Source organism: Choloepus didactylus, chromosome 6, assembly GCF_015220235.1.
Source record: "Choloepus didactylus isolate mChoDid1 chromosome 6, mChoDid1.pri, whole genome shotgun sequence".
In the NCBI taxonomy this organism is placed as follows: domain Eukaryota; kingdom Metazoa; phylum Chordata; class Mammalia; order Pilosa; family Megalonychidae; genus Choloepus; species Choloepus didactylus.
This window is the reverse complement of record NC_051312.1, coordinates 65,009,879-65,034,721: the sequence shown is the minus strand read 5'-3', so window position 1 is coordinate 65,034,721 and position 24,843 is coordinate 65,009,879. Positions and strand designations below refer to the sequence as shown.

Sequence of the window (24,843 nt, the reverse complement as noted above, 5' to 3'; positions counted from 1 at the left end):
TGCATTATGTCCCGCAAAATGCCATTATCTTTGATGTAAACTTGTGGAGGCAGACGTGTTAGTGTTGATTAGGTTCAAACCTTTGGATTAGGTTGTTTCCATGGAGATGTGACCCACCCAACTGTAGGTGATAACTCTGATTAGATAATTTCCATGGAGATGTGGCCCCAACCATTGAGCGTGAGCTTAGATTAGTTTACTGGAGCCCTACATAAGAGCACAAATGGAAGAAACTCAGTGCTGCAACTTGCAGAGACATTTTGAGGACAGCAATTGAAAGCAGAGTTTTGCCGATGCTTTGGAGGTACTAGCCTAGAGTTGTCCCAAGAAACTGATACACAGATGTGTCAGTTTAAATGTATTATGCCCCCCCAAATGCCATTATCTTTGAAGTAATCTTGTGTGGGCAGACCTATCAGTGTTAATTAGATTGTAATTCTTTGAGTGTTTCCATGGAGATGTGTCCCACCCAACTGTGGGTGATGACTCTGATTGGATAATTTCCATGGGGGTGTTGGCCCGCCCATTCAGGATGGGTCTGAATTAAATTACTGGAGCACTATATAAGATCAGACAGAAGGAGCAAGCTTGCCACAGCCAAAAGGGACACTTTGAAGAACACATGGAAGCTGAGAGAGTAGCTGCAGATGAGAGACAGTTTGAAGACAGCCACTGAAAGCAGACTCTTGCTCTGGAGAAGCTAAGAGAGGATAAATGCCCCAAGAGCAACTGAGAGTGACATTTTGAAGAGGAGCTGCGGCCTAGAGATGAACGTCTTGGGAGAAAGTCATTTTGAAACCAGAACTTGGAGCAGATGCCAGCCATGTGCCTTCCCAGCTAACAGAGGTTTTCCAGATGCCATTGGCCATCCTCCCATGAAGGTACCCGATTGCTGATGTGTTACCTTGGACACTTTATGACCTTAAGACTGTAACTGTGTAACCAGATAAACCCCCTTTGTAAAAGCCAATCCATTTCTGGTGTTTTGCAAATGGCAGCATTAGCAAATTGGAAGAACATATAAAATCCAAAAGACAAAATGGTAGAAGAAAGTACTGCCTCTACAGTAATAACATTAAATGTTAATGAATTAAACTTCCCAATCAAAAGATATAGACAGGCAGGATGGATTACAAAACAATACTCATCTATATGCTCTATAAGAGACGTACTTTAGACCCAAGGACAAAAGTAGGTTGAAAGTGAAAGGCTGGAAAAAGATATTTCAAGTGAACAACAAACAGAAAAGAGTGAGGGTAGCTATACTAATATTAGAAAATTGGACTTCAAATATAAAGCAATTAAAAGAAACAAAGAAGGACACTATTAATTAAAGGGATAATTCACCAAGAAGACATAAAAATCATAAATATTTATGCACTGAGCCAATGTGCCCCAAAATACATGAGGCAAACACTAACAATACTGAAAAGAGAAGAAGACCGCTCTACATTAATAGTTGGACACTTGAATACACCACTCTTATCAATAGATAGAACATCTAGACAGAGGATCAATAAGGAAACAGAGACTTTGAATAGTGTGATAAATGAACAACACTTAACAGACATTTACAGAAAATTGCACCCCAAAACAACAGGATACACATTTTCTTGAGTGTTTATGGATCATTCTCAAGAATAGTCCACATACTGGGTAACAAAGCAAGTCTCAACATATTTAAAAAGATTGAAATTATATAGAACACTTTCTTGGATCACAACAGAATGAAGTTGGAAATCAATAATAGGCGGAAGGCTGGAAAATTCACAAATATATGGAGGCTAAAAAACACACTTTTAAACAAGGAAGAAATTACAAGAGAAATCAACAAATATCTCAAGGCAAATAAAAATAAGAACATACCATATCAAAATTTATGGGATTTTGGCAGTGCTGAGAGGGAAATTTATTTCCCTAAATGCCTATATTAACAAAGAAGAAAGAGCAAAAATAGAGGACTTAACTGCTCACTTGGAGGGGCTAGAGAAAGAATAGCAAACTAACCCCAAAGCAAACAGAAGGAAAGAAATAACAAAGATTAGAGCAGAAATAAATGAAATTGAGAATACGAAGACAACAGAATCAGCAAAAACAGAAGTTAGTTCTTTGAGAAAATCAATAAAATTGATGGACCCTTAGCTAGGCTGACAAAGGAAAAAAAAGAGAATGCAAATAAAAAAAAAAGTCAGAAATGGGAGGAGGGACACAACTACTAACCCTGAAGAGATAAGGAGATAATGAGAGGATACTATGATGAACTATATGCTAACTAGACAACTTAGATGAAATGGACAACTTCCTAGAAAAGCATAAACAACCAACATTGACTTGAGAAGAAATAGACAACCTCAACAAACCAATCACAAGTACAGAGATTGAATCAGTCATCAAAAAACTCCCCAAAATAAAAGTCCAGGACTAGATGCCTCACATGTTAATTCAACAAGCATTCAAGAAAAAATTAGTCCCAATCCTGCTCAAACACTTCAAAACACTTGAAGAGGAGGGAAAGCTACCTAACTCATTCCATGAAGCCAAGATCACCCTAATACCAAAGCCTGACAAAGATACTACAAGAAAAGAAAATTACAGACCATTCTCTAATGAATATAGATGCAAAAATCCTCAACAAAATACTGCAAATTGAATCTAGCAGCACATTGAAATAATTATACACCATGACCAAGTGGGTTTTATTCCAGGTATGCAAGGCTGGTTCAACACAAGAAAATCAATTAATGTAGTACACATCAATAAATCAATGGGGAAAAAACACATCATGATCTTAATTGATGCAGAAAAGACCTTTGACAAATTCAACATTCTTTCTTGCTCTAAACACTTCAAAGGATAGGAATTGAAGGAAACTTCCTCAACATGATAAAGGGAATATATGAGAAAACCACAGCTAACATCATACTCAATGGGGAAAGACTGAAAGCTTTCCCTCTAAGATCAGGAACAAGACAAGGATGCCCACTGTCACCACTGTTATTCAACATTGTGCTGGAAGTTCTAGCTAGAGCAATTAGGCAAGAAAAAGAAATAAAAAGCATCCAAATTTGAAAGGATGAAGTAAAACTTTCACTTTTTGCAGATGACATGATCCTATATGTAGAAAATTCTGAAAAATCTACAGCAAAGCTAATATAGCCAATAAATGAGTACAGCAAAGTGGCAGGATATAAGATCAACTCACAGAAATCAGCAGCATTTCTGTACACTAATAATGAGAAATCTGAGGAGAAAATCAAGAAAAATATTCCATTTACAATAGCAACCAAAAGAATCAAATATTTAGGAATAAATGTAACCAAAGACGTAAAAGACCTCTATATAGAAAACTACAAAAAATTGCTAAAATAAATCACAGAGGACCTAAATAAATGGAAAGGACATACCGTGTTCATGGATTGGAAGACTAAATACAGTTAAGATGCCATTTCTACCCAAATTGATTTATAGATTCAGTGCAATACCAATTAAAATCCCAACAACTTACTTTGCAGAAATAGAAAAACAATAACCAATTTTATTTGGAAGAGCAAGGTGCCCCAAATAGCCAAAAATATCTTGAGAAAGAGGAATGAAATGGTAGGTCTCACACTACCTGACTTTTAAGCATACTACAAAGCTACAGTGGTCAAAACAGCATGTTACTGGCATAAAGACAGATATACTGATCAATGGCATTGACTTGAGAGTTCAGAAATAGATCCTCTCATCTATGGACAATTGATCTTTGATAAGGCAGTCAAGTCGACTCAACTGGGACAGAACAGCATCTTCAACAAATGGAGCTTGGAGAACTGGATATCCATATCCAGAAGAATGAAAGAGGACCCCTATCTCACACCTTATATAAAAATTAATGCAGGGGGAACTAAGATGGCGGCTAGCTGAGATGGCGAAAAAAACACCTCCGTGAAAAACACTAGCTAAAAACCAGAAAGTGACGTAGAATACCTGTTACAGTGATGCACCAACTGGATGAGGGCTCCTAGCTCCAGAGGAGCTGTATAATTGGTGAAACCGGGAGTCGGCATTCTGAAACGAGTGAGTAAGCTGGCTGGAAGACCTGCAGCTGTGCGGCGGGCTGGGGAAGCCAGGGTTCAGTGTATGGAGACCAACTGGCTGTTTTAAAAAAAAAAAAGGAGCGGCTCCAGTAGCAATTGTGGGAACCACGCAGTAAAACACAGCAAGAGGGGGCTGGGCCGGCCTCTTGCTGTCAGGCAGGGAAGATAGGCTGCAGCAGATACCATTGGGTTCAGGGGAACGGAGGGGAGAGCCGGACAGCAGAAAGAAACCCCGCGGCTAGCAGCTAGCCCCTGGAGGGCTGGATAAACTCCTGCCTCGGGCTGTGCCCACAGCCCAAAGCCCCGCCAGTTGTCCCAGAGCTGGGAAGGAGGAACTGTGCGAGGAGGAGGGGGCTGAGACGTCCCGCTCGGCCATTTTTGCTTCAGGCTGGGAGTGCGCCGCCACACAGCCCGGCGGCCCAGGGCTTCCCTTGTGGGACGGCACACACTGATGACGTAGCACAGCCTTCCCTTGGCTGAGCTACTGGAGGAGCGCAGCTGGGAAGGGGGATCTGCTCAGAGAACCCAGGGACGCTACACCAAGTCCGGTGGTTTATGGATCAGCGAGAGAGAGAGGCTGGGGCTGAACTGAAATGAAGGCTTAGTCTTTTGCGGTGGCCTTGAATCTCCAGGATCCTGGGGGATTTGAACATTAGAACTGCCCTTCCTCCCTGGCTACCCGTACACACGCCCCACATTCAGGGTGGACAGCTCCAGCAACACACCCAAACTGAGTTCTCCAACTGAACCCACAAGAATCATTTCCCCACACAAAGCAGAAAAAAGGTTGAGAACTGACTTGAGGGATATAGGTGACTCACAGACGCCATCTGCTGGTTAGTTAGAGAAAGCGTATGTCACCAAACTGTGTTCCTGAAAAATTAGATCAATATCCCTTTTTCTTTACAACTTGAAAGAGCCCTATCAAGCAAAACAAATGCCAAGAGGCCAAAAACAACAGAAAATCTTAATGCATATGATAAAACCAGAAGATATGGAGAATCCAACTCCAAACACACAAACCAAAACAAACCTTGCAAAAGTAATCAAAAATCTACAATCGAGGAACGAAAACATGGCAAAGGATTTAAAGGACATCAAGAAGACCATGGCCCAGGATATAAGCTACATAAAGAAGACCCTAGAAGAGCATAAAGAAGACATAGCAAGAGTAAATAAAAAAACAGAAGATCTTATGGAAATAAAAGAAATTGTTGGCCAAATTAAAAAGACCCTGGATATTCACCATACAAGACTAGAGGAAGGTGAACAACATTTCAGTGTCCTAGAAGCCCACAGAACAGAAAATGAAAGAACAAAAGAAAGAATGGAGAAAAAAATAAAAAAAATCGCAATGGATCTCAGGGATATGATAGATAAAATAAAACGTCCAAACTTAAGACGCATTGGTGTCCCAGAAGGGGAAGAGAAGGGTAAAGGTCTACAAAGAGTATTCAAAGAAATTGTTGGGGAAAACTTCCCAAACCTTCTACACAATATAAATACACAAAGCATAAATGCCCAGCAAACTCCAAATAGAATAAATCCAAATAAACCCACTCCAAGACATATTCTGGTCAGACTGTCAAATACTGAAGAGAAGGAGCAAGTTCTGAAAGCAGCAAGAGAAAAGCAATTCACCACATACAAAGGAAACAACATAAGATTAAGTAGTGACTACTCAGCAGCAACCATGGAGGCGAGAAGGCAGTGGCATGACATATTTAAAACTCTGAGAGAGAAAAATTTCCAACAAAGAATACTTTATCCAGAAAAACTCTCCTTCAAATTTGAGGGAGAGCTTAAATTTTTCACAGACAAACAAATGCTGAGAGACTTTGCCAATGAAAGACCTGCCCTACTTCAGATTCTGAGGGGAGCCCTGCTGGAGGAGAGACAGGGAAAGGAGAAAGAGATATAGAGAATTTTAACACACATATATAGTACCTTACATCCCCAATCACCAGGACACTCACTTTTCTCTAGTGATCACAGAACTTTCTTGAGAAGGGACCATAATCTGGGACATAAAACAAGCTTCAAGAAATTAAAAAAAAAAAAACATTGAATATACTCAAAGTACATTCTCCAACCACAATGGAATACAAATAGAAGTCAATAATTTTTGAACTGTAATTCCACTAGTCACTTCCTACATGATATAAAATACACAAACTCTAAGGACAAATCAGTGGTTTTGAACTCAATGTAAAATATGTAATTTTAGACAACTATATAAAGGTGGGGGAATGAAGGAGTATAGGAACATAGTTTATGTGTCCTATTGAAGTGAAGGTGGTAAGAAAAACAAGATTGATATGGATTTAAGAGGTTAATTTTAAGCCCCACAGTAAACACAAAGAAATTATCAGAGAATATAACCATAGAGATGAAAAGTAGAGTTTGGGTTAAGAGAAATGGGGGAAGAGCAATAGGGAGTTAAGAAATGAGTGTAGGGTTGCTGTTTGAGGTGAAGGGAAATTTCTAGTAATGGATGGTGGGAAAGAGCATTACAACATTCTAAACGTGATCAATTCCACTAATGAAAGGCTAGGGAGGGAGTGGAATGGGAAGATTTAGGCTGTATATATGTTTCCACAGCTGAAAAAAAAAAAAAAGTCAATCTAACTAGATGACAATTGAATACTAAGGATGAACTTGGATGGGACAGGAAGATAGAGGACAGGTGGCTCAAAGGGACACAGTTGAGACATAAGGAAAAGGAAATATAGAATGTAAGCTTTTTATCATTGTTGAATCTATTGTACTTCTTAGCTGTGCTTAATGGGATTGCATGAAAGAATGTTTTTGTTCATGGGAAGTGTATATGTGAATTATAGTGAATGCTCAAGGATGTGTGCAGCTAACTCTCATATGTTCAGATGACAGAGCAATAGATGATGGATGATAGGGAGGGAGGGAGGGAGGCAGGGAAAGAAATAGCAATGTGACAGCAAGTTAAAGTTGGTGGATTGAGCTACTGGGGGAGGGGGAGTCAGGGTATGATGGAATTCTGTGTATGGGGCTAGTATTGTTTTTGCAACTGTTCATATAACTTTGAATTTATTTCAAAACAAAAAAAAAAGTGAACCCTAAGTTGAACTATGGACTGTAGTTAATAGTGCAATCATAAAAATGTGCTTTCATCAATTGTAACAAATATTCTGTACCCATGCAAGCTGTTAGTAATAGGATGGTATATAGGAATCCTGTATTTTATGCTTGATTTTTCTGTAAACCCACAACTACTCTAATAAATATTGAGTGCTTTTCAAAAAAAAAAAATTAATGCAAACTGGATCAAAGACCTAAACATTAGAGCTAAGACCATAGAGCTTTTAGAAGAAAATATAGGGAACTATCTTAAAGGTCTTGTGATAGGAGGTAAGTTTCCTAGACCTTAGCATGAGCAATGAATGAAGAAGTAGATAAATCTTCAAAACTGAACACTTTTGGGCTTCAAAGGACTTTGTCAGAAGAGTAAAAAGGCAGCCAATGCAATGGGAAACAATAGTTGGAAATCACATATCCTATTAAGGTTTAATATCCAGAACAAATAAAGAGATCCCACAACTCAACAACAAAAAGATAAATAACCCAATTTAAAAAAAGAGCAAAGGACGTGGACAGACATTTTTCTGAAGAGGAAATACAAATGGCTCAAAAACATATGAAAATATGCTCAACTTCACTAGCTGTTAGGGAAATGCAAATCAAAACCACAATGAGATCATCTCACACCTACTAGAATGGCCATTATAAAAATAAAAAAGAACAGAAGATTACAAGTGCTGATGAGGATGTGGAGAAAGAGGCATACTTATTTACTGCTGGTGGGAATGTGGAATGGTGCAACCATTCTGAAAAAGCAGTGTGGTGGTTCCTCAGGAAGCTAAGCATAAAACTTCCATATGATCCAGCAATCCCATTACTAGGTATATACTTGGAGGAACTGAAGGCTAGGACATGAAAGGACACTTGTATACCAATGTTTATAGTGGCATTATTCATGATTGCCAAGAGATGGAAACAGCTCAAATGTCCATCAGTGGACAAGTGGATAAACAAACCGTGGTATATTCATATAATGGAATCTTAAGCAGTTATAAGACAGAAAAAAGTCATGATGCATGTAACAACCTGGATGATCCTTGAGGACACAGGTTATCAGGATGTAGAAAAAGGGCAGAGATTGGGCATTTGATGCTGAAGGAGTACAAAATGTTCAACAGGATTGACTGTAAAGATCCGGAAATGGATAGCACAATACTATGTGATGGTAGCACAATATTGTAAGTAAAATGAACAAAGCTGAGTGTGAGTACAGTTGAAAGAGAAAGCCTAGGGGTGTGCATGACACCAGGAGGAAAGATAGAGGATAGAAACTGGGGACAATGATGGTAATTAAAATGTAGAAATGTAAGAAAGTTTTTAAATTTTGGAGAATATGTGAATGTCAACATTGCAAGGTGTTGAAAATGGAATGGTATATGGGAAAAAATACAATCAATGCAAACTTAGGAGTCTATAGTTAACAGTAACATTGTAATATTCTTCCATTAATTGTAACAAAAGCAATATACCAAAGCTAAATGTCAATGGAGTGGGATATAAGGGATAAGTAAGGGATTCTTGTTGTTTCTCCTTTTTTATTTTTTTATTCTTTATTCTTTTATTTTTTTCCTCTTCTTTCTTTGTGGAAGAGATGGAAATGTTCTCCTATAGATTGTGGTGGTGAATGCTTAACTGTGATAATACCAGGAGGTATTGACTGTTCACTTCAGGGGAATTGTATTGTGTGTAAATAAAACTGTTTGCAAAATAAACAGAAAGATACAAGTTCTTGAGAAGATGTGGAGATAGATATACCTATTCACCGTTGGTAGGGAAGTAGAATGCTGCAGCTCCTCTGGAGGGCAGTGTGGTGGTTCCACAGGAGTTTAAGTATAGGGTTGCCATACGATCTTGCAAACCTGTTATTTGATATATACTTAGAAGAATTGAAAGAAAAGACACAAACAGGCATTTGCACACTGGTGCTTATGGCAGCAGTATCCACAATTTGCAATGGATGGAGGTGGCCTAAACGTACATTGATGGGTGAACGGAAGGGAAAAATGTGGTGTATACATATGAGGGAATATTGAACAGCTAAAGGAAGGAATGAAGTTGTGAGGCATGCAACTAGTTGAATGAACCTTGAGGACATTATGTTGAGTGAAATAAGCCAAAAATGAAAGGACAAATATTGCAAGTCCTCACTAATATAAACTACCTATAATGAGCAAATGCTGAGAATTGAATTCTAGAGCATAGGCTATCAGGGGATAGAAAGTGGGCAGAGACTGGGCAATCAACAATGGAGTACAGAATGTTCAATGAGGCTTATTGTAAAGGTTCCTAGATTGTAAGCTCTTATAGCAGTCACATCTATACCAGAGTTTTAACTGTTATTTAAGAGATGCTTATTTGGTTGAAAATTTTATTCTCTGTAGCATGCTAATTAACCTGTATGGTCAGTTTATTTAAACAACATAATTACATGGAACCTAGAATAGGGGAATGAGATAGTGTTATTCTGTACAGGTTACTGTAACACCCCGATACATCCCAGAGTATTTTGGGCAGAAAATAAATAAGCTTTTGCAAAGTCCCCTCAAGGGACCAGGGAAAAATGTGGAAATATTAAACTTCTCCACCTGGGGAATTCCTAATATTCTTGCAAGCATTGGAGGCTCCCAATTAATAAGCCAAGCCCCTGATCATGGGGCTTGCCCTTATAAAACTTATTCCTGCAAAGGAGAAGCTAAACCTACTTATAATTATGCCTAAGAGTCATCCCCAGAGAACCTCTTTTGTTGCTCAGATGTGGCCCCTCTCTCTCAACCAACTCTGCAAGTAAACACTACCACCTCCCTATGTGGGACATGACCCCCAGGATTGTAAGTCTCCCTGGCAATGTGGGACATGACTCCAAGGGATGAGCCTGGCCCTGGCATCATGGGATTGAGAATGCCTTCTTGACCAAAATGGGGAAAAGAAATGAAACAAAATAAAGTTACAGTGCTTAAGAGATTTCAAATAGAGTTGAGAAGCCATTCTGGATGTTATTGTTCATTATATAGATATTCTTTTTTAGTTTTTAGTGTATTAGAATAGCTAGAAGGAAATACCTGAATCTGTTGAACTGTAATACAGTAGACCTGATTCCTGATGATGATGATTGTATAACTACGTAGCTTTCATCAAGTTACCATCTGATTGTGAAAACCATGTGATGGACACTCTCCTTATTTGGTATATGGGCAGATGAGTAATCAAATAAAGACTATATATATATGGGGGTCATGTCCCACATAGGGGGGTGGTAGTGAGTTTACCTGCAGAGTTGGTTGAGAGAGGGGCCACATCTGAGCAATAAAAGAGGTTCTCTGGGGATGACTCTTAGCCCCACCCTATATATATATATAAAATAGGGGCCTAAGTGGTATGGGATGTTTTGGGTATTTTTTATTTTTATTTTTTTCTTTATTTTGGAGTAATGAAAATGTTCTAAAATTGATTTTAATGATGAATGCACAACTACATGGCAATACTGTGAGCCACTGACTGTATATTTAGGATGGATTGTATCTTCGGTGAATATATCAATAAAATTGTATTTAAAAGAAAAACTATGTAGTGGGTTTAATATTATAACTTTTTAACCAGTTAATAAATATTTTTAAAATTTCTCGTGTTTAATTTGTAATACAATAAATATCAATAGGTGTCACATGAACAAAAGCTTTTCAGAGTATTTGATAAATTTTAAGAGTACAAATGAGTACTGAGATTGCAAAAAAAGTTTGGGAACTACAGTTCTTGGCATTCAATTAATAAATACTGGCTGCTTCGAGCAATAAAATATTTCAATATGTGCCTACCTATAACATTTATTGACTCCCTACTCCATGCCATCCCAAACACTACATATTTTCTCTCTAATCCTCTAAACAAAATCCAGAAGCTAAGGAGGTAGTATCATCCATTTTTTTGTATGCATAAGGAAATTAATCCCTTTCCCTTTTATTGCAGACTCACTTTGCCTTTTTTTTTAATCTATTTTTGTAACTCTAACTTTTTTTTAAATTGAAAAAGCCATGTATACACATGGCAAAAAAAAAATTCTACAGTGCAAATGTAACAAATCAGCCCCCACCCTATACCCTTCATTCTCCACTACATAGTCAACCTCTATCAACATTTTATTAAATATCCTTCCAGGATTTTTCTGTGTGTACATAATTTTCACACAAATGAGAGCATACATCTCTACTCAGTTTTTCTCCTTCACTCTTAATAGTTCCAGAGATTTCATCCTCTTTAAGACAACAAATTATTCAGGTAATATAGAAAAGCTAAAAAGCCTCCAAGTCAGTGACCCAATTATTCCCACCATAATACACAGTCAGACTTGTATTTATGTCCTGGAAGTCACTGCCATTCACACTCAGCTTTGCTCATCTCTTTACTGAGATAAGAAGATGCTACTAAAAATGGGACTAAATTCACCCCCCCCCAAAAGGTGAAATCAGCACTCCAAGTTGTAGGAAAAGTTTCTTTTACATTACCCAAACACATTTCACTCCTACATTCTTATCATTCTGATGTTATACTATCATCTCTTATTCCACTATGAATCATACTCCAATCTACAGGTGTGTGTTAACAAATGGATGGATGGAAGGATGGATGGATGGATGGATGTTAATGGCTATTGTCAATTATGTGTTTGTACCCTAATACTGAAATAAAAATGATTTCTATTCAAAGAAGACAAGTCACTTTGAAAGAGAAAGGCTGCCCCATCAGCCTAAATCTAACACACATCATTAAAGATCCAGTATGTTTTCACTAATTCCACACAGGAGGATTATAGATGTCCTGCTAGTAACCAGTTCCTGGCAAGCATCTGAACAGCTTCTAGGAAATTGCTAATGATTCATTTTACTTAAAATCTAAACTTCAAATAGTTTATCTTCTCCATTCTAGTTATAATGTTTTATTTTCATCACAGCAATCAGGTAGAAAAAAAATGTTTTGGGTTTATATGCTATTAAAATGTATTCATTTTATTTCAATATGTCACCAAATGTACTAATACCTACTTAATGAATCATAACTGTGTAAGAATACTTTACATCTTTTTATTGTAACCATCTTTGCCTCTTTTCGCACTCGAGGCTGTAGCCATTGCTAAAATTAGACTTTAAAAAATTGAATCAATAGGGATAGTCTCTATAATTGATGACTATTTTTACATATAAGAATATAATTGAGATTTTTCAAGCCAGATATGATTTTAAAGTTTTATGTCTTTAATTATAATAATTAATGACTAAAACAGAAGTTTCAGATTCTTATTCAATTAATTTAAAATATGATTATGTGGTCAATGCAATAATAGCTAAGAACAACTTTAGCCAGTGTAATATTTATAACCAGAACCTGTTATTCAACATCAGTATTTTCCTTTATGTAAACACTGATTTCACTAATTAGATCCAACTGATCTTCTCCCAACATATTGATTTCTTTTAATCCCAACAGTTAACAATGATTCTAATGTATCACAATACTTTAGACCTTAATCATATAGTAGAAATTTTTGCTGTTAGCTTTTGTTTGAGTTTTAATTAAGACCTTGTATCTACAACCCCAAATAGGGGGAGAATTTAATTGCTTGTATGTGCATTACACCGACTTCAAAAGAAGTAAAAAATGTTTATAACAGAGAGTATAAAGGGAAGCTTTGAAATGTCTACATTCATGCAAAGTAGTAGAGTTTAAAAACTATGGGTGTTTCTGTGCTATAATGCATATAAATTTATAAAACTAGCTTCTGTGTGCATTTATTCTTAGCAAAAGGATTCCATGGGTTCTGCAATAATTACACATTATTGATTACAATAATCAATAATGTGAAATGGGCTACATATGCTATTTGGGGGGAATCTTTAAGTTTCCACCTTAGAAATAAACTATGTGATCTAGAGGAGTAAATTTTCTTTTCTGAATATCTGGGTCCCTATTTGGAAAATAAGAAGTTGGTTTACATAATAGGAAAAGTCTCTCCAGCTCCAATTTTTTTAGGTTCTATGCTTCTAGATATTATTCTGAAGTTCTATAATTCACAGATTTATACCAAATCCAGTGACAAACATTCTACATTATTTCATACAAACAGGAAAGTGAGAAAATCGCATCTGTGCTCTCAATCTCCTTCACAAGCTTGTCTCTAGAGCAATATTCAATTTATTTTAAAAATAAAAATTTAAAACTTTAAAAAATGTATGAAACCTAAGTATTACTGTTTCATCCCTTTTTCTTGAGAATGCAAGAATCACTAGATATGTGAACTTTGCTGATTTTATTGGAGTTGAAAAGTAGCAGATGATTTGCCTCCCAGCATTTCCAGACATTTTAAAGCTCTCCCAGATAAAGAATTTGCTGCACATTTGCAAATTGGAATTAAAAAAAAAAAAACCTCATTTATAAACAAATATGCAAAGTAGAAAGGCAAGAAATGTTGGAAAACCACTCTGGTCCTTCTGTGATTGCCTACAATATAAAACACCAGTAACCATAACTACTGTTACTAAATAAAGTATTCTGTACAAAAGGCAAAGTAAGAAATAAGCTTAGGCCCTTACTATAAAAATGAACAAAGTAAGAGAGAGAATTGGTATTTAAGATAGGAACGTTTGACGCAGAACACTAATTCTATGGGAATGCTATTAGATCCATTCTGACTCTTTGGTGATAACAACACTACTTAAGTCACTTCAAGAATAAACTACACTATTTGATCTTCAAAGATCTACCATGTGCTGAAAAAAACCATGACTTTTATGCTCCTGCATGCTCCTCCAAAGATTTATGTTTGCAATCAAAACCAAAAACTACCAGGCTCTCAATGGCATACAGTAGCAGTATTATAATAAATTCCCATTTTTAAGTCAGTGTTTATGCCAAAAACAATTGTAATATGCTTGCATTATTTGATGTAAAACAGTTCTTAATTCTACTTCTCTTAGAGACATTCCCAATGAAGTTACTGGAGTAATGCTTCCAGTCTTTAACAGGGAACTATGGCAATAACATTTAGGCTCTAGAACCAAACCCTTTAGAAATAGTTAAATAACTTTAATCAGTAATTATGTTTTGACTGGCTTTGAAAAACACCAGGAATCCTTTGTAGGTTTTCGCATTTAAAAGCATTTCCTTAATCACTTTTTTTTCCTATCAGGAAGAGATTGTTGTTTTTCTAAGCTGCATGAGAATATACCTATAAGCACATATACCTGAATCTCTACATATAAATGTTGAAATAATCAACCATAAACTACCAAGAAAGAAAACACTATTTTCCTTATTTGGTTCATATCACATAACTTTTTTGTCTCTCTTATCATCTCGGTGTTTGACAAACACAAACACAAAACCATTCTAACTTTAACAACCAACACTACTGCTTCCCTGGCACACTGCCCAGGGAGGTGATTTCACACCAAGGAAGAGATGCCAGTCACAGCCTACAGGGGCATGTGTGCAAAATAGGGGGGATGGCTGAGATTGTCTTATACAAACCACAGGTTAGACCCATCCATTGAGACAGAGGATGGAATCTGGAATGCTACACATCATTTAGAATATTGCCATTGTGTTTATGAATGTCTGATAATTATAACAACCTCACTCCTTCATTAAACTTAAACAAACAACAAAATGGTTTATGGACTCTATGGTACCTCTGTCTTCCCTTATATTCTTCTACCATATTACTCCCTGTTTATCTCTCATTCAGGTATAGATCAAGATAAACACTACTACTATTAGAAAGAAAGTATATTACCTATACCCACTTATTTCTATATTGCCTCACTTATATATAAATGAACAAAAGTGAAACTATTATGTTTGCTTGTATGTTGGGGTGGGGGTGGGGGGAGCAGCCCATGGTCTTTATTTCCCTTACCCCTACTGCAGAATTTGAAGGCTCTGAAAAAGAATTGGAGTACTACTCTGCATTGTACCAAACAGTGGCTTTAAAGACCAGAGCTAGAACCCTACCTCCACAGCTCTCTGAGTGACCCTTAATTACTCTGTCTCATTTTTACTCATTTGTAAAATGAAAATAATAATATCTTCTTCACTGAGTTGTCATAGGGATCAATAAAATAAAGTATGTATTTTATTACATTATTTGCTTTGTAAATAATAAAACATCTTTCAAAAATTACTTACTATATTCCTTATAGACAGGAAATAGATGATATTTTGAAGATCAGGCTTAGAATTAAGAAAATATAGTAAACACTAGTATTAATTAGAAAGGAACCTTAGAAGGTCATAAAAATAACATAGCACCGGAGTCAGAATATTCTATAACATCTTTGTTTAAAATGTTCTGGAGCCTAATTTCCATTCATTTTATTTTATTAATTCATCCATTTATCTATTTATTCTTTCATTCATTCAACAAATATTTACTGAATACCTACTATATTTGAGGTACTCAATACAGTCCAATGATATCAATGTCAGACAGTCATAATTGTTCCTAAGTGCTTTTCTATATTAAGGATAATTGCTCTGCTACCTTAACCTCCTAATACAACACAAATCTTATCCTCTTCTATCCAACAAAACTTCAAACCAGCCACCATGTCTTAGGTCAAACCTCCCCCGTTCTTCACTGCTGTTCAAATTAAATGTCCAAGACTCTTCAACATTCTAGTCACTTTCTGATACATTCTAATCCAACAATAGAGCCCTTAAAAATATGGATCTATTGTACTCACATTGGAAAAGAAGACTTCAGATACAATCATACCAAAGTAAGGGAGTTTAACCATTTTATGTTATATTTCATTTAAGTTCTGAAGATCTTAAAAATACTTGTAATAATGTTAGCCTTCTTTAAACACTGCTTTGATATTACTGCTATTGAGTTTATGTCAGTTACAACAATGTACTCTCAATTATTGCTGCTATTGGGAAGGAGGCTCCTGTGAAAACAGGTAGGCAGCTGGGAGAAGGGTTGTCTCTTAAAGAATATTAGGTAAGACTCAGAAACAGACTTATTGAAAGTTCTATGATTCAGTGTTTCTCAGACTTCAGCAGTATTCCAACTCCTATTGAGGGATTTTAGAAATATTGTTCTACAACATCTAGATATAAGAATTTTATTTCAAAGTATTGTTCTTTAAAGTAAACTATAAAGAGCAAATTGTTAGCTTATTGTTTCTTAATTCATTGTAATATTAAGCTCACTGGGTTGAGGATACAGTCGTCAATAATGCTCTAATCTATTCTACTGCCCACACTTTAATTCTCCCACTAGCACCAACCCACCACATAACATTTTCCAATAATAGTAGGAGAGACTGTGTTTCCTCCCTTCCCCAGTTTTACTGCACTCTGTAATCCAAAGAAAATGTAAAGTTAAGAATTATGTATAAATACAGATGAGTTAGAAAATATTTTAAATACAGACTGTTTAGAAAATAATGACTATGAGAACTCTAGAAGCACTTCTGAGATGCAGTTAAAACTATTTCTAGAATATAACATGGCCACAATTGCCTTTATTATTAAATAAAAGAGAAATTTTTAAAAATGAAGTATTAGATGTAGGAAGTTAGAGGACATCCACAAATAAAGAAAAGGTATAAAAATGAGGATGGGAGAGATAAAGGTAAAAGTAAAATTAATTAATTGGTACACCGGAAAACAGTGGATATAACAATAAATTTTAAAAACTGAATCTTTTTGGGGGGACAATATAATAGACAAACCACTGGCAAGTAAAATTGAGGGACAAAAGGGAAAAACCATTAATATGCAAAATTTAAAATGGGTATAAGATATAACGGCAGATAAATAGAAGGTTTAAAAATAAGAGATGTTACATACAAATCAATACTAACATATTTGAAAATTTCAGTGACAAATGCAATTTTCTAAGAAAAATATTTATTGACAATACTGATTTAAGGAGAAGAAAATGCAAAATACAATTATCTCAGATAAAAACTCCAGGCCTACATATTTCATGAGTGCATTTTTTCAGAATTTCAAGGAATAAGTAATTAACATGTAATTGATTTACGTATTTACATACCTAGAAAAGGAGGAGAAGCTTTCTAATTCAACTTATGAACCTTGGTACTAAAAAGTAACAAAACAGTACAAATAAAGGAAAACAAATCAATCTCATTTATGATTAGGATGCAAAAATAACAACGGTAACATGAGCAAATAAAATCATGTGGTACATAAAAAGAACACTATACATGACAAAACAGAGTTTATTTCATCAATAAGTTGAAAAAACAATAACCAATAAGTTATGCCATGAAATAAAATGTAATTTCTCATAAAACTCCTAACAAACTGTGAATAGACTGGCATTTCTTAAAGTGATAAATATGTCATCAATATTCAACATAATACTTAATAGTGAAATATTATAAACAATTCCAAAAATTAAAACAACAAATTGCCTGCTATCATTTCTATTACTTAATATTATTCTTGATATTCTAGGCAAGGTAATAAGAGAAGGCAGAAAAAGATACATAGCTACCAAAAAGGAGGACAAAACATATCAGATGAATATGACTAGAGGTATAAGTGCGACAAAAAGGGAAGTTTTAAAATGAACCAGCAAAAAATAGATACAAAATTCACTAGCATCCCTAAATATAGTAACAAAAAGAAAACAGTGAATAATATCTCATTCATAAGAGCAAGCAAAAATATTAAATACTATGGAGAAAACATCAAAAGAAATGTGCAGATTCTGTATTTAAAAAACAAAAAGTTATGGAACATAAAAAAATCAAATAAATGATTTCGAATGAAAAGACTCAGTATGTAAAGCTGTCAGTTCATCCCACAGTTTTATGTAAATTTAATTTAATTAAAAATTGTTTTGAGATATTAACACCTTGATAAAATAAGTCTAAGCTTTAAAGAAGTATGAAAACAGAAAAATTATGAATGTGGTCTTGCAATACTTTTGAAAGATATTAAAAAGCTACAGTAATTAAAATAGCATAGTATCAATAAAACTTAGAAAGATTAATGGAATAGAACCAAAATCTGAGAAATGGTTCCAAATACACAACCAGTCTGTAATAAAAGATGCTATTTCAAATCAGAGGGGATAAGAAGGATTATTTAATAAATGGTACAGGGGTAATTGGTTAACTGCTCAAGAAAAAATTAAGTTACATCTCTACTTGACATTATACATCAAAATATATTCAGGAGGAATTAAAGAGTTAAATGTTTAAAATACAGCCAAAGAATTGGAAGAAAATATAGCTGAATAATAATTTAATCTCAGGGAGGGGGAAGCCTTTCCAAACAAACCTGCAACAGAAGAAACCATAAAGAAAGAGATGGAAAAATCTGAGGACAGAACCATAAAATAAAGCAAACAATAAAATGTAACAATATGATAAAGGTTAATATTAAAATATATATTAAGAGTTCTTACAAATCAATAAGAACAAGACAATTCATTTAAAGGAAAAATGAGTAAATAACATAAGCAGGCAATTCACAAAAGAAGAGACTTTTAATATAAAATAAACTTATGTGAAACTCTTTATTCTAACTAATAATCAAAGAAATTAAAATTAAATCTGTATCAGTATGCTGTTTCCCCCCTATCAAACAGGCAAGAAATTTTTAAAGTAATAATACTTATCATTGAAGGAAAGGGAGAAAAAGCACGTTCAGATATTGCTGGGTGAGACCACAAGACACTACAACCTGTCATAAGGGAATCTGGCAATACAAATCAAAAGTCTTTTTGTAAAGAACATACTCTTTGGTGCGGAAATTTTACTTTTAGGAATATATCCTATGAAAATAACTACTAATAAGCTAAACTTTTCTTTTTAAGTTATTCATGTTCAAGGCTTTCTTTATAATGACAAACAGTAAAAATAACTGAAATGTTGACTAAAGGCCTGGTTATATTATAGCACTTCTGCTTTATGCAAATACTGGCCAATAAATATACTATTTTAGAAGATGACCTAATCAAGGGAAATTCATGATATACAAATAAGTGGGAAAAACAGATTACAAAAGAACAGTAAAAGATTGATCCTAATTTTATGGGAGAAAATTAACATGCATATCCATTAGGAAAAATGGAAAAGAAGATATACAGTGAAATCTGGGTAGGAAAGAAAGACAATTTTACTTTCTTTTGTGTGCATTTCTACATTTCTTATAATAAATATGTATAAATTTTGTAATCAGAGGAAATTGTTATCAGAGGAAACTTTAATAAGTCTTTAAAAGGAATTCTTGAGATATAATATCAAATATATATAGATATAGATATAGATATAAACCACAATAGTATGTATTCTTAAAGATAATATTAGGTTACTTTAAAATTTAAGAATAATGATGACTAATTTAAGTGGCTAATAATGGAACTGGTGTCACTCAGACTAAAAATGTATTTTGAGTTTTAGTCATGGCTGAATCGAACTATTGGAATACTATTTTAAATAATTTTTTCATTTTTAATTATAGTATATAATATAATATATAATGTATATGTGACAAAATATTAGGACATAAGAAGAGACAATTGGGTAGAGTAAATCAAAATAGGAAATTTAGTAAGAATTTTATCTTCTATGCCCATGAAATTCAGAATAGCAGACTTTTGCAAAGAAAAGTTCACATATCACATAATCTGAAAAAAAGTTAAAATTTTTGAAAAGTGTAATTTTGCATGTATTACACTTTTGATTTAGACATTTTGAGTAACCAAGACTAAAACATTTTTTAATTTTTAATTCATAATTAGAGCTAAAAATAAAGATGGAAAATGGGGGTGAGTGGAGGGAGGATACCCTGAAGCATAAAAAACTCGATGTTGAATCATAACATAATAAAATGTTAGCCTCCACATTACTAAGAACCCCATCATTTGTGCTGGGCAAATGCTTGCCTTTGCATAAACCATTTCTGTTCTCACTGTTATAAAACCAATGACTTTGGAAAAGGAAGAAAACAGAGAATGACGTGCAAAGTAGCATACACCATGTTATTGCAGCTGGATAGAGAATATGTCACTAATGACTTTCTTTCTACCCATCAGTTACAAGTTGAGTTTTTTTCCAAAATAGCAAATGGCCTTTATGAGTGCAAAACACAAGCAGTGCAATTCAAAATAATATCTAATTCCCCACTTGATGTTGACACTGTATTAGTTAATGTGATGAGTTATTAATTATTCATTGGAAAAGAAATGACTTCCTTTTCTCTTCATTTGATTTGAATATAACATGTCTGAATACTAGGCAATTTTCTGTAATAAATTCAAAACAACATTTTCATCAGATAGTTATTGCCAAATTTTCATCTTAAATGAGGTAATATCCAGAACTAATAGGAAGATTTCACCTAAAGTTGTTTAATAATATGCAATTAAGTTCCTAAATTATTGGTACAAGTCAGAATGATGATTGTCTGTCTCTAAGGGATAACTGATAGAACTAATGAATGACCATGGGTCCTATTCATGATAAAAACTACCAATACAGTACTTTAGCTTCATAGAGGAAGCAACAAGAGCAAGTTTGGTTAGGCAAGTTAATTTCTTGACTGATAGAGTAACTTAATACTGTAGTGGATTGGGATTGTCCACTTAACATGCTTCAAAATAGTTTCATATATCCTCAAAAATACACTCATCTTCATCAGCGTAGAAAGTCAGGAAATGTTAAGTCCATGAAATGTGTTTGAGATGGAAATGAATCTATGACCCCATGGATATTTAAATAACAATGACAGCTTACACTCATGAGTGCTTTTTCAAGTGCCAGGTACTGTTCCAAGAGCTTTAAATGTATTAACTCTCTTAATGAGCCTATGTGGTAGGTACTGTTATTATCCCATTTTAAAGGTGAGGAACGTGAAACAGAAAAGGTAAGTGACTGCCCAAATTCACTTATCTATTGTCAAAGCCGGGATTTGAACCCAAGTAAATGGGCCTCAGAATCCATCCATAAATCATTATGTTTACCAGAAAATACAGCATGTTCTATAAGCTTTTTCTTAAAGGTGCCACATTTGACTCCTTTGATCAGAATAAATTCAAATTAATGAATTGAATTCATAAATTAATCTATTATGATTTTGAAGAACTAAGATTAACTTAATTTGCTACTCATCTTTTGATATAATTGTTTTTTATACATACTTTAATGCTAAGTAAATTAGTGTAATTAATCCTATAAATTTAATGTTTATAAACTAATGCAAAGAGAGAGCAAAAATTTCATTCTGAAAACCTTAGAGTAAATGAAATTTCAAGGGCACACTACAGATTTACCCTCTCACATATAAACAGATGCTAGAGGTAAGAATTTAGTGTTAGAGTATAGAGGATCAGCAAATACGTTGCTATACAAAATAACATCTCTACTGGATATATTTGATATTTTGTATATTGTACCTTTAATTTCTCCAAGAAGTTCACTGGTATTTAGTCTTTCCATTTTTTCCTTCCAATCTTTTGAAAGTAGTTTTTCCATGCAGGAGGAATCTATTAAAATACAAAAGTGAGTATTAAAATATATGTATATTAATAAATACAGGAAGCCAGTTTATGGAGAAATTCTCCCATTTAAAAATACACAAAACTGTTTTTTTGTGTACTTTAACCTTAGGCTATAGAAAATTGCATTACTTTGTCTATTATAAAATACCATAATTAATCATCTCTTACCAGATTATTGAAACTATTGTCTAGGAAAACATAACACCCAATAATCTTATCTTGGCATTATCATTATAATTTTATTAATACGTAATCAGCATTTATCATTTCTTAGATTAACAGAAAGGGGGGCTCATTTCCTATGGATTTAAGTTTAGATGCTATTCCTTTTAATCCAGGTGATCTTTTTAAGCCTAAGCAAAATTTATGTGCTATTCAAGTAACAATGACATGTTAAAGGAAGAAGAAGCCAATCAACCTGTAACCACTTAGTCCATAAAAATGAAATAAACACATGCCAACTTTTGTAAAACAACCATTTAAAAACAAAGCAGGAAGAAAATAAAGACAAGATAATCACTGTCCCCCATTAACAAAAATTGCTAAAACTTTTTTCATATAAAGAAATACATATTTTTAGTAAAGAAAATACTTATTTAAATATTAACAATTGTCCTATTATGTTTATAAATAATATGCTTGATTATAGGGAGTGATTATACTACTTTTGTAAAGATTCAAAAAGTTTACAGAAATCCAAACTTTAGAATGTCTTAATAATTACCAAATTTTTCTCAATGAATTATTTTTTTCTCTCTATTCAGATCGATTTGCAACTGGAGCTACTGCTTATGACAATTTACTTGTACCTTTTGTGCCTCAAATCTTAACAAATAGGCCATATTTCCAAAAAGGAATGCAGATTTAAATTCTAAATCCTTAATATGTAACATTCCAAGTTTCAAATTTCTGATAACTTCTTTTAAAAATTATATTTCAAATGGTTACTCCAATTCCAAATGCTTTTTCTCTCTCGTATCAGTAACTATCTCTTTAACATATCCTCTTTCATTTTTTTTTCTAGCTTCTAAATACTCCTTGAATTTTAGTGTGACCATAAGGTCAAGATGAATCTGAAGGGTTTTAGAAGCTAGATAAGATTTAGAAAAATGCAGTGAGCCCTAGGTAAGAGGCAAGAACATTTCATGGTTAGAAAGTATTGGTGAAAATAATTAACATTTCTCCATGACATGATCAATCAATCAAGGAATGGATGGAATCCAGATCAGTGTGTCATGAAATGGCTGATGAAGAACAACCATACTAGCTTGCCATCAAAGAAGCTAAAGCTCTTTCTAAGAAATCAGCTTGATCCTATTATATGAAAACTCCCCACCCTTTTCCTCACTTCTTCCCTCCTTTCCTTCACTCTTTCAATCTTTCCTTTCTTCCTTCTTCCTATCTTTCATATTAAATGTTTCCTCAGGCTTCAGCAACGGAATTATCACTGTGATTAAAAACAGGATTCTGAGTGACCTTCCAATAGTGCCTTCATGCATATGCATAAATTTAGGTTGGATTCATTTGCCACAATAGTCTCTTTTTTTTTTTCTTTCAAATTCAGAAAGGAAGCATATGTTGCATTCTATACAAGTTTTGTTTTTATGCTAAAGTAATAAAAAGATAAAATTAAGTTTGAAAGTTAAAAAGCACACCTGTCAGAGATTAGTTTTCTCAAATTAGGCTTAAATTTCTGAGAGAAATTAATATAACATTAAATCACAGGTAAGAAAAATAAAAAAAAAACAAACATCAACTTCATAACCACTCAGTCTTGTTACTTTTATTCTACTCTTTCATATGGTATACATTACATTAAACTGATAATTACTGATACAAATGCTCAAGTGTAAATTATTTAAAATTTGAGTTGAGAGCATATATTATAATGGCAAAAACAAAAGCCCAATTTATTAGCAATGATCACAAATTCAGAGCAGTTCCCAAATGAGGATTAAATACACACATGGATGTAAAACAGTCTAAACTATGTCTCTCCTTTCTATAAATAGATGTGACATCTTTTAGAACTCCAGGAAAAGACACTTCATGGAGAAAAATAGAACTATATGGACAACGGGAACACACACTTCAAACATAAATCAAGTCATGTAGACACAGCTTTACATAAAAACCACTCAATAGAATGGTTAACAACCTCAAAGCATTTCACATTCCTATCAGAAAATTAATCCTCATCATAATGCTGAGTTAATCTATATATATGAGTTCCCATTTCAGTGGAAGAAACTGAGGGGAAAAAATAAAGTAGTTTTAACATGTCTACATTAAAGCCCATGAAAGTATTTAAAAACAATCATTGATTGCCTTTATCTACAGAAAAATACATCACGACATAAACCTTATCAACATTTAATCTCATTTCTAGGAGATTCCAGGAAGACTCAAAACTGTGAGGCAGTCTCTCTTGAGAAACTCTCAACTTTCTCACCTAATTATCTAACTGCCAACCTCTAAGGGTGTACAACAATTAGTGCTAAGCACACTCTCCATGCTATAATGTGAAGCAAGTAAGGTGAGAGAAAACAAAAGACCAGAAAAAGCAGATTATTACTATATACCGTATAGACAGGGGACACTGCTGCCACCACCAAGAGGTCTCTGAATTGAAATGAGAAATATATATTGGATACAAAGTTATAAATGAAAAATTATATTTTCAAATTCTCCCTGCCCCCCCCAAAAATATCCAAGTAAGGGTGCAAATTAAAAATAAGGAATCATTCCCTTTGTGCTACAACATTCAATTACATAAACAGGATACTTGTTTACAGAGGCAACTGATCAGATCAGACTTTGGTCTATTCTGATCTTGCACGAATGCAAAAAATAAAGAGGTCAAAATAGTTCAAGAAACACAGCTTGCATTATTTACACGGGAAGAATAATACCACACAGAATGACATTAACTCAGTAGTCATGCAGAATTCCAAATGAAAACAAAACAAACAAACAAAAAAGGACTTAAAAGGTCCCATATATTCTTGGATTATTTTACAGGGATATGTATGTTTTAAATGATTGTCTTGAAAACAACCAATATAGTTATGGTGGTGGCACAGTCCTCAAAACAATGCAAGAATATACAGTATATTT

At 34.2% G+C, this 24,843-nt stretch overlaps 1 protein-coding gene across 16 annotated transcripts in view; it reads right to left on the bottom strand.

The window, feature by feature from the left end:
* SOX6 (SRY-box transcription factor 6) overlaps positions 1–24,843 on the bottom strand; it is a 652,380-nt gene that overhangs the window by 255,495 nt on the left and 372,042 nt on the right. For all 16 annotated transcript variants that reach the window (XM_037839347.1, XM_037839348.1, XM_037839337.1 and 13 more), the window contains one exon: positions 21,622–21,711. In XM_037839347.1, coding sequence (XP_037695275.1) covers positions 21,622–21,711 — 90 coding nt within the window. The remainder of the gene's footprint in view (positions 1–21,621; positions 21,712–24,843) is intronic.